The 11,767-nt window shown below is 40.5% G+C and overlaps 1 protein-coding gene across 2 annotated transcripts; it reads left to right on the top strand.

The window, feature by feature from the left end:
• Positions 1-1,472: 1,472 nt before the first annotated feature.
• Positions 1,473-9,031, top strand: Taf9b (TATA-box binding protein associated factor 9b). 2 transcript variants are annotated; one of them, XM_036174869.1, is made up of 7 exons: positions 1,473-1,693; positions 2,275-2,356; positions 2,850-2,986; positions 3,066-3,200; positions 4,078-4,153; positions 6,030-6,143; positions 7,186-9,031. In XM_036174869.1, the coding sequence occupies exons 1-7, from the start codon at positions 1,643-1,645 to the stop codon at positions 7,347-7,349; spliced, it is 759 nt and encodes a 252-aa protein (XP_036030762.1). In that variant the 5' UTR covers positions 1,473-1,642; the 3' UTR covers positions 7,350-9,031. The 2 variants fall into 2 exon arrangements, with proteins under 2 accessions (XP_036030762.1, XP_036030761.1); XM_036174868.1 differs by lacking the exon at positions 6,030-6,143 and having other exon boundaries at positions 1,571-1,693.
• The last annotated feature ends 2,736 nt before the right edge of the window (positions 9,032-11,767 follow it).

Genomic DNA, 11,767 nt, shown 5'->3' with positions numbered 1-11,767 from the left:
GGGGGTCATTGTTAGCATGCACAGGGCTAGCACGTCAAAGTTCAAAATGGCTATCTGTAGGTCAGTTGATGCTGATGAGATCGTTGAGGTGCCTGATGAGGTAAACTGTTCTACCCAAACTGAAAGGTTTTCTAAGCCCCTAAAGTTTAATGTGTTGGGGGGAGCTATTGGAGAAAATTAAGTAAAACAGTATTTGTTATAACTAGGAGATCTGTTCAGTTGTAAGGAAGTGAAGGAGCCTCATTTGGGGGGCCTAATTCAAGCGTAATAAGCAGTTAATATAAAGATGTTACCATCACAGCTCTGGAACTAAATACCAAGACACAATGAGATGTGATGTGATTTTGTGAGGTAACCGCGATAAGACTTGTTCCTAATTAATAGGCTAAGGGAAAGAGAGGTACTGCCAGACCATGTCTGATCTAGTTGACATGGCAACCATTCAACACGTTTAAGAACAGGATTCTCTGACATCTTTTAAGCGACAGCCTGTTAACAGATGTCTTTTTAATTTTGTGGGGTGGGGGGATCGGGAGAGTTGGTGCCATGGCATGAATGTCATGGCGCTCAAGCCCAGGGGCATTTTGTAAAGGAGGAAGGGTCATCAAACCTCCCTGTGGGAAGAGCTATGCCCTCTCTTTGCTGGTCTCTATGCCTAAGGTATTCTGAAAAAAAAAAAATGCAACTGGGCAATCTGGGAGGCAAGAAAGGGCCCAGTTTGGACCTTTGTGAAGTGAACTGTTCAGACCGTGAGAGGAACAGAGGGAAGACAGTGCTTATGTAGGCTTGTCTATTTCAGTGGTTCTCAACCTTCCTAAGGCTGCGACCCTTTATAATATAATTCCTCATGTTGTGGTAATCGCTAAACTTATTAAATATTATTAAATTTTAATTTCTATATTATATACTACATGTAATTATTTATATTTATATGTTTACATGTTAAATAGAATTTATAAACATATAAAATATTAAAATTAATAAATAAAATTATTAAATCTCCATAAAATTATTTTATTGCTACTTCATAAGTGTAATTTTGTTACTGGTATAATTGTAATGTAAATATCTGATGTGCGGGCCCCCAAAGGGTCTTGACCCACAGGTTGAAAACCACTCGTCTATTGGCTAGCGTTCTCAGACTTAGAAAAGGGAAAAAAATTCAAAATGCTCGTTTAAATTTGAATTTCAACTAAGAAGCAAATAATTTTGTAGTATCCATATGGCCCGTTTAAATGTGGCAATACCCTTACAAACATGAATTCATTGTTAATGTGATATTCAAATGTAAGGGGCCAGGGCCGTGTTCTCCCTGAGACAGGTGGAGGAAGGGCCTCTGCGGGAATTCCAGGAAATTCAGAGGACCGGTGGTCATCCTGGGGAGTGAGGATGGTCCGAGCAGAGCTGGAGATGTGCGGTGCACAGTCGGCCCGCGTTACTAGGGTAACTTCTCTGCATCTCTGACTGTGGCTGCAGCGCTCCGAGTAGCCGCACCCACACAGGTGGGGGTAGCGGCTGGGAACCCGCCCAGGCCGCCGAGCAGAACTCTAGGCCAGCCTTCCATCCCCCACAGGGGTGGAGCCTGGGCGAGGAGGAATCAGCCGGCAGCTCTCTCGCCTTGATTGTAGAGTCGCAGGAGAAAATGGAGCCTAGCAAGATGGCGCCTCTCAAGAACGCTCCCAGAGATGCCTTGGTAAGTGCGCGGGGAACAAGGCCAGGCGCACTCGGGGGCGCCGGGTGTGACAGGCCCGACTGAGCGCCTGGCGGGGAGGTAGCGGGACTCGCGTGCCATTTGCAGCTGGGCGACCTAGCCGGGAAAGGACGATGGGGTTCCCCAATCCCCTGGGGCGCCGTCCGCCCTCCGGGGAGCCCTTCCAGAGGGGCGCGGGCTGCCTGGGGGCTTTTGTCTCGCTAGCTCCGGGCCGCCCCCGCCCCCAAGTCTGCAGCCTCTTCCCTTCACCTAGTCTGCGAGCCCAGACTGCGACCTGGGTTGATGCTAGCTTTCCTCACTGTCACATCCGAAAATGACAGCCAGCTGGACCCACCCCTACCTCTGCCTAGGAAGCCAGTCCAGGCCTTTCTTGTGTCTTTGCTCCCACCCTTGCTAAAAGAGCACAGGTCTGCTTTTGTGTGATCACTGACATTCACGGGAGGAGGAGGAGGCACATGCAGGAGCAGCTTGGGACTTTGTAGCAAAATTATGCCTTGAGTTCAGCCTTGATTTCCATTATCTACATTGTGCATCTGACTTTTTGTTTTTATTTGAATCCACAGGTGATGGCACAGATCCTGAAGGATATGGGAATCACAGACTATGAGCCAAGGGTTATAAATCAAATGTTGGAATTTGCTTTCCGTAAGTTAAAAAAAAAAAAGCCACAATCTTGACCTTGTGAATTAGAAAAGATCGTTTATTGTAACACTTTAAACCAAATTATGTTATCAGTCTAGAAATGAGTAAAGTACTAAGGAGCTCAAGTCAAGGGACAGTAGTATTTAAGTGTTATATATAGCATGTCTGTTTAAATAAAGTATCATGTGAATAGGACAATTAGTTATTAAAACCAAAAGTCACAAACGTTCCAGAAATTAGTGGAACCTTTTAAAACAAGAAGCCATAAATACTAAGATGCCTTCAGGTCAGGTTTGGCACACACTGTAATCTAGCCCTTGAGAAGAGGAGGCAAGTGGATCAGGAGTTCAGGGTCTCCCTTGGCTACCTAGTGATGTCAGTGTGGGCTAGTTAAGATTCTGCCATATATGTTGTTAATATATTTATTATTAATAATAAATTATTAACATATATTAATGTCTTCATTTATGTAATAAAACATACTTTGCTCTTAAAGGATATGTGACTACAATTCTGGATGACGCAAAAATTTATTCAAGTCATGCTAAGAAACCCACTGTTGACGCAGATGATGTGAGACTGGCAATCCAGTGTCGGGCTGACCAGTCTTTTACCTCTCCTCCCCCAAGAGATGTGAGCAAACATTTATTTGCAGTTCTTTTCACTTATACTTTAAAAAGTAGATTTCTAATGAGGACGTTTTCTCTTTTAGTTTTTACTAGATATTGCACGGCAGAAAAATCAAACCCCTTTGCCACTGATTAAGCCATATGCAGGAGCTAGGCTGCCGCCTGACAGATACTGCCTAACAGCTCCAAACTACAGACTGAAGGCCTTAATTAAAAAGGTAAGAATTTCTGGCTCATGCCTGTAATCCCAGCAGTAGTGATGCAGAGGCAGAAAGATTGAGGAGTTCAACGCCATCCTTATCTCTTCAGGGCCATCCTGAGCTACACGAATTGCTTATCTCAAAAGAAGGCAAGAAGTTTGAGTTCATTTGTTTTTTAAAAGGTGGAAGTAATAGGTACACTTATAAAAAGCGAAATTCCTGTAGCTAGCACAGTAAAGGTTAAAATAATTCTTAGAGTTTTTTTTTAATTTTCAGAGCTAGAAGAAACTTTATTTCATCTCACCCAGTGAGAATCTTTCTCATTATACAACTGAACCTGAACTCATGGACAGTGGTGTAGCAGAGCTAGGACTGATTCCCATATCTCGTAGCTCACAATCTTTCTACTTTGCCATAGCTTTCTTTGTGTGAGGTCCAATAATGAATGAATGATATGCCATCAGTAATTAGACCTTTTTCAGACATAGGACCTAAGGCTCTCTCAGTACTGAAAAAGGAACTTTCCATATTGGGCTGCCTTTGTTTTCTGAAATTCCGCTATAAGACAGTTTTAATTTAGGCACAGTTAAGACACTGACTAGTTAAAATCCAATATTATAATACAAAGAAGTTAGTATTTGTCACCATTCCTAAGACTCTACCTTAAATATTCTATAGAATTAGATAGGGTCATTATGTATGTATGCAAAAACTCCAAATATTGGATTTAAAATACAGAAGAGTTCAATCCTCAGTAGCATGACAAAAAGAAAACCACCACAATAAAAACATATTTTTGCATTGATCAATCACATCAACAGTTACAATTTCACTCTTCATCAAGTTGAGGTGTCAAATCTTAACATTAACACTACCTTGTGTTTAAATTCCCTAGGGACCTAACCAAGGAAGACTAGTTCCTAGATTAAGTGTCGGTGCTGTTAGTAGCAGACCTACTACTCCTACTGTAGGTAAGTAAGAGGGAAATGGCCTCTCTGGATGGTAAAAACAGTGTCTCCGCCTTTGCTTTGGAACCATAACCCAAATCAAAATGGGAGTCAGAAAACTCCAGTATGTTGCCATAGATAATTTTACTCATCAATGAAAAAGAACCACAGACTGACCGATCCCAAATGACACTGGCCCAACTCTTGTTGGTATAAACTGTGATTCCAGAAACATTTTACTGTTTCTCCACCTTCTATGCTTTAAGTCACCAAACACAACCTTGCCAGCTACCTACTTAATCAGAACTTACGGTCGGCGGTAGCACACGCCTTTAATCCCAGCACTTGGGAGGCAGAGGCAGGCCAATCTCTGTGAGTTCGAGGCCAGCCTGGTCTACAGAGTGAGCTCCAGAACAGGCACCAAAACTACACAGAGAAACCCTGTCTTGGAAAAAAAAATCAGAACTTAAATGTCTCAATAAACTGGGTACAGATTCAGAGAAGTTTAAAATCTACAGAAAGCTCAAGGATCTTAAAAATAGGTTTTAATACTTACCTTTTAAAAACAGTACAAGGACCAGCCTGGGTGACATAAAGGGAATCATGCTAATTATCCTATATTGATCAGTGAGAGCCCTCAAGCTGTGTCCTATAATGTATTTGATAGTTCTCCATCATACTGTGTCATTTCTGACATACAGTGTTCCAAGCCTATCTTATATTTCCTTGTCCAGGTTTTAGAATCAACCATTTCTCCAAAGAACCTTAGTGAATGGTATTTAGGAACCAATATTTGTAATGATTAAAAAAAAGTCTTCTGATTTTTTTCATGTTCTGCAGAAAAAATTCTCTTCTTTCTCACATGTATTAATTCCATGGCTCTTGCTACTTTTAACTTGAGTCTTCTCTCTGTCGTTATACATCTAGTAATGAATGATTAATTCTTTTCTTTTTTGGTTTTTCGAGACAGGGTTTCTCTGTGTAGCTTTGCACCTTTCCTGGAACTCACTTGGTAGACCAGGCTGGCCTCGAACTCACAGAGATCCGCCTGCCTCTGCCTCCCGAGTGCTGGGAATACCGGCATGCCCCACCACGGGGCCTTAATCTGTACCCAGGATAGCCTTAAACTTCTGAGTATTCAGATTACAGTTGAGGAACACTGCCCAGCTATCATTTGCCCTTCGAGGTGTGAACCATCTCTCTGTATTGTCAGGATACATATTTACATGTCAGCATTTTAAAACTTGTTAGGTGTGTAGCTCCAGTAACCCACATATAACCTCTGGTGAGCAGACACTTGCATATAAAATCTGTGTAACTACTTACCTGCGTATTCACATTAAGTGAATATTCAATTTTTGCTTTTTTATTTTTTGAAAGTTATCTCACTATGTTACCCAGGCTTGTTGAACTCCTAAACTCAAGTGTTCTGTCTGTCTCTGCTTCCTGACCAGCTGGACTACAGGTGTGTGCCACTGCACATAGAAGAGCAGGGTGTAGTGCTCAGTTACATGTAACAGGCGAGTGAGCCAACTTCAGTTACCAGTTGCTTTTTCTATACATTCTTTAGAGTGTATAGAAATAAATTCTCTAGAATATAAATCTTAACCTAAAATTTCTATTAAAAATGTAATCTTTAAAATTAAGGAAACTTACACTTTTCTTTTTCAGCACAGTAAACATACTCACTAAAGAAAAGTGAGGAAAACAGAACTCCCTAGAGTGAGAGGATTATGGAGGAAGAATCCCCATTGTAAATCTTTTTTTTACTCTGCCCTCATCTCTTGCCTCCCATCAGCCCTCTATACTTTGAAGATGTATTCCTGTAAGCTATGGAGTATAGAATATAAATATGTAATAAATCATCTAACTGCTATGATCTGTTCAATTGTAACTACAGCACCCCCACAAACAGTATCTGTCCCACCAAATAAAGTTCCAACTCCAGTGACAGTGACAAGCCAAAGATTTGCAATGCAGATTCCACCTTCTCAGTCCGCACCTGCCAAACCAGGTAACGTGATATGGAAGCGGGTCAGAATTCAGGAATAATTTCCAATTATACAAGAGTTGTATTACTGTAGGAAGACGTTTGCTTTAGCATCACAACAGAAAGGTGGCAGGTAGAGCTGCAGGTTCTTCAAACAAGGTCTCTAGCATTAGGTGAAGCTTTACATATACATAACATTTCAGGAGGAGGGTGGCATAGTGAGTGTGCTCATCCAATTCTAAAATACTATAAACTAAGAGAAATTGGAGTTCACAGATCTAAGAGATGTCTTCAGGGAAAAGCACTTCGAGTAAAAACTCAAGAAAAATGATACCATTTAGTGAAGAGTGTGCATGATCCCATTGTAAATTTGAATGAAAATGTGCCTGTATTCACATCATAGGTGGCAGCTGTAACTGGAGCAATGCAATATTTTATAGACTGCTGACATAGCAGTTTGCTTATGTGTATATTTAGATGCATCTTTTGAAACATTATCTCCATACAAGAAACAACTTAAATAAAAGTTGGGCCAGCAAGATGGCTCTATGGCCATCCAGTCACCAAGCCTGATGACCTAGGTTCAATCCCCAGGACCCACATGGTATAAAGAGAGAACTTTCCCCAAAAGTTACCCTCCGACCTCAACGTGTGTTCTGTGGTATACACACACCTGCACACATACACACTAGTAACTAAATGCAATTATTTTGAGAAATGCCCTATAAAAGAAGCATGTCTCCTGGCCTTACACATGAATCCAGTGCACTGAATGCTAATTACAAAATCAGGTAAAAATTGTGTTAACTTTGCACTATATAGGTTTAGGGAGATTTATCTATATACATAGATCCAAACAGCCTTACGCCTGATAAAATCACTATTAGCAAATTTAAGACAAGAATGTTTAAAGATTGAAGTCCACTCTTAGTAATTACCTGTATCTCTTCTACGGTTTAGTTGTGTGCTTGCTGTTGAAGCTTGTATAAAAATTATATTCTGCTTTGTTGTCGACTTTTGGATCGTGGGTAATTGATTATCTGTGGGGCTTTTCTTCTGTTTATAGCTCCTGCGACGACGACGGTCCAAAATGTTCTGATTAATCCTTCAATGATTGGGTCCAAAAACATTCTCATTACCACCAATATGGTTTCCTCACAGAACACTGCCAGTGACTCAAACCCACTGAAGAGGAAGCATGATGATGACGATGATGATGACACTATGTAAGGAATAAAGTCTGTTCTCCATCCATTAAAAGTTTAGTGCGTTTGGGCCCACGTGGTGGACCAAACAGCCTAGATCTTCGTAAGGTTTATCTTAGAAATATAGTGGCAATATTTTTCACACTAGTTACACCCGGTAGGTTTTGTTAACTGTACAAATGTCTTCTCAGTAGGCTTCGGGTATACAAGTACTTGTTTCTAGACAGCTTCATTAATGTTGAGTATCACAAATGGCAATGCTATTTTTAGAAGCAGTTTTGCACCATGAGTCACTGACAGCACTTAGATTTCAGTTCCTGGACTCATTTACATTTCAACATGACTTTCTTTTGGTAGGTGAATGATTCACATTATCACCTTTCTGACCGACCAAATCTCTGAAACTAGTAAACTTTTTATTTGAAACAGTGGGTTTAGAAGGGTGCTAAATCCATTTTGAATGTATTTGGGTTTTGGTCTTTTCTAACGCCCCACCTCAGCTCCCTATCTAGATCCCATTTGGTTTCTGCCCCCCACCTCTCATCGCCTTAAGTCACTTGCCATTGCCCTTAAATGTAAAAGACTGTAACTGGAATTTGTCAAACACCCTATATGCCTGGCATTCTGTAGTTCACTTGAACCTGAGTGTCTGCATTTGCAATTTTTCACTCCATTATCAGAGAAGCTGGGTCTCAGCCCTTGCCTTTCATGCCTCTTAAGCTTTTCTCAATGACAGGCATTTACATTCCAAGTTAACTTTACCATCTTTCATGTTTATAATTTACCAGACATAACTTAAAACCTGCCTTGGTAATTTACACTGGACCTAGACAAAACCACTGCAGAGCAAGTGTTTTGGTTTGTGTTTTCTTCCCACCTGCATAGATGCCTTGGTCACTACTGCTTGAAGCAGTCTATTGGTCTCATTCAGATCATCTTTCCAGCTTGCTGCTGAGGGTGTCAACGGAAGATGGGATCTAGGCAGAAAGTAGTCTAATGATCCTCCTTCCCCACCAGGCAAAACAGACTAGTGTCATCTGACTCCATCTACACATGCCCTACAGAAATTCTCCAAGTGTGTCTCTAAACACTTTCTACCTTGTTTTCCTACACACCTCCAAGACTCATTGGAAAGATTGCAGTAGCTCTTTTGAGTATTAAAAACAGTTTGGTTTGGTTGGATTGAAGTTCCACATAGCCAACACTGGAAAAATGTAAGCAGAGCTTTCCAGTACCTTCACATTATTTAGATCTTATAGCCAGGGGCCATCAAAACTTTATTAAGTATCAGCATAGAATGGTGTTTGACACAAAAGTAGTACAGTAACAAGACAGAAATGTCTCATCGCAGTTGGAATGTTCAGGAATGTTAGGGAAAGTTGATCTGACCAATGTCCTAAGAGAAATGTGCATTATACAGCATGGATGTCACTACTTGAATGTACTCAGGGAAGCAGACCAGGCGGCCTAGGTTCTAGTACTAGTTCATTTGCCAACCATGTGACCTTACTTTACCTCTGAGCCTTGTCCTCACTAGTAATAGGGAAATAAACACCTACCCTGCCTACCTCACAGGGATGTTGTGAGGGTTTGTTTAGCTGGTGTGTCTGTGTGTCTGTGTGAGAAAGTTCAAGATTGTAAAAGCTATATAAGTAACTATTATTGTATTTGTTCCAAGGTTACTAATAAAAATCTAACTATCAGTGACTTTCATTTGTGACTGAATGGATTCAAGGACAGTGAATACGGCAACAGTATAGCAATTCAGATCTCCTGATGTTGTACCAGGGGACAGCTTGCTTTTGCTAGGAATTGGCATTTGACTCATGGCAAAGAAATTAATAAAAACCAAATATGGGTTTAAAATTTTACAAATTTAAGATGCTGTCTTTGGTGGAATTTGTAATACTGGTCTTGGGAAGGGTCATTGGGGAGTGAAGCCAGGGGATAGGTAGGAAGGTCACTTCTCACTGCATACCCTTTTAGGGGTTTTGTTTGTATAGTGTTCTGTCTGCATGCATGACTGCAGGCCAGAAGAGAGCGCCAGATCTCATTACAGATTGTTGAGAGCCACCATGTGGTTGCAGGAATTGAACTCAGGACACCTGGAACAAACAGCCAGTGCTCTTAACTTCTGAGCCATCTATCTCTCCAGTCCCTGTATACCCTTTTTGATTGTATGTATGTAAATCCATGCCAGGGAGAAACTGGGTATTGAAAAAGCAGGAAACAATGAGCTAATGATTATATTTAAGCTGGGAGTGGTGATGCATAATTCCAGCAATCAGGAGGCTCTGGCTGGATCAGAATCATAAGTTTGAGGCTAGCCTGAACTATAGAATTCTTTTTGCACAGCCCCCCCCCAAAAAAAAAACACAAAATTTGAATTCCTCATTTACAGCATGGGGGTTCTGTGGACATATATTAGGGACTGAAAGTGATTTTACTATTTAAAATCTGTGCCTTTCCATCATTTTATGGAGTTACACTATTCTAATTTACATGTACAGGAATAGTTTGTTCCTAGGTATCTCCTTTGACTAGGTTTTAAATTCCTTCAGGACAAAAGTCCTATCTTCTGTTCCCTCCACTGTGTCCCAAGTACATAGTGGTACTGAAATATTTGGTTGCTTGCCAAGGTACCTTTTCTTTTAAACTGGAGTTTCCCTACTCATTCCCTGTATTTAAAAAATATAAAAAGGAAGCTGGAGAGGTGGCTTAGCAGTTAAGAGCACTGGGCTGCTTTTCCAGAGGACCCTGATTGGATTCCCAGCACCTACATGGCAGCTCACAACTATCTGTAACTCCAACAATCTATTCTGGTCTCCACAGGCACTGCACACATGTACACAGATGTACATGTATGCAAAAGACCCACACACATAAAGTCCAAAAATTGAAGGAACTTTGTAACTAGAAAATCCTGGAAATAGAGTCTCATAAAGTACTTAAGATACAATGGAAAATTGAAAGATGATGCTGTCAATTATAGTCTAAGTACTAAATGCATGGATATTTATTTATACTTCTTTCAACTTCTCTGCACCTGAAATAAAAGTATTGATGAAAAGGTAGTGTGTCACAAGGGGGGATCATCAGTTCACTAAAGTTCTAGGCCAACAGTAATGTTCACTTGCTACATCTCTGAGACTCACCTACAAAGACTGTTCTAAAATTCCTGTTGCTCAAACCAGCACTGCCTACTACTGTATTGAGGAATACAGAAACAAATATGGAGAAGCATATAAACTAGAATGCCAAAGAATTAAGGCCCTAACTAGATAGCTTTCACAATCTCTGCTTAAGCAACTGCCAAGTTAGACTTGACAGTGGCAATGAAAAAAGGCCTTCAACTCTGATAAAATGATAGTCAGGCTCTAACTATATACATCATCATGTCTACATAACCAAGGGTAATAATTAGACAAATACCAGTATCTGTACTAAACAGACTAAGTTTTTGGTATTTAGGAGATGATCTAATGTTAGGTACTTTAAGCATGAGAGGTTGTACACAGGTTGAGGAATACTACATTTTATAGATTGAGCATCAGCAGAGTTTGCCGATACCTAGACCCAATTCCCCATAGATACAAAAGCATGGCCAAATTAGCAATCAAGTTTAAGATTTGAACAGATATTTCAGACCAAGTCTCAGACCTTCCTCCTTGGCAGTCCTTCTCAGGAAGAAATTAAGTCCAGATTTCATAAAAAGGAAACTAACTAGGCATGGTGATGCCTTCCTTTGCACTCCAGGGGCAAAGGCAGAAGGATCACTGCAAGTTCAAGGCCAGCCGGAGCTAGATCAATTCCAGGCCAGCCAGGGCTACACAATTAACTCTCAAAAAAAAAAAAAAAAAAAAAAGAGTAAACTGAGAAAGAGGGGAAACAAGGGTTTCCAAGGTGACATGAACCCTCCCCAGAAGGACACAGGAAAGCCCTGAGCAACAAGTATACACCAAACCTAGGGCAGCCAGTAAAACTGGAGCCGAGAGGCACCAATTTCTAAACTCAAAAAAAATCTGACATGTTTGAATACAGTTAATGTTCATACTTTTAGTGGATGTTGGAATGAATCAGTCCTGTAAAAATGAGAAAATTATATTATTTTTCTGGTTTGAGATAGGATCTCACTTTGTAGCCTTGGTTAATGTGGAACTTATGATGTGCTAGGATCAAAATATGCGCATCATGACCAGCAAGAAAAATTTGGTAATTATAAAGTAAATTAAAATGACAAATATATAGCATACTATATACATGTATTTATAGCACTTATAATCATCATGTAAACCTTAGGGCTTGAGACAGGATCTCATCTAGACAAGACTGGCCTCTAACTCACTATGTAGCCAAGGATTAGCTTAAACTAGTTGCTACCCACGTGATGGAATTACAAGCAAACACCATGCCCAGATTCTTCATAATGTAAATTTCTGATCT

This window comes from Onychomys torridus, chromosome X (assembly GCF_903995425.1).
Source record: "Onychomys torridus chromosome X, mOncTor1.1, whole genome shotgun sequence".
NCBI classification, from domain to species: Eukaryota; Metazoa; Chordata; class Mammalia; order Rodentia; family Cricetidae; genus Onychomys; species Onychomys torridus.
Note: the sequence above shows the minus strand (reverse complement) of the source record. Positions and strands in the feature narration are given on the sequence as shown.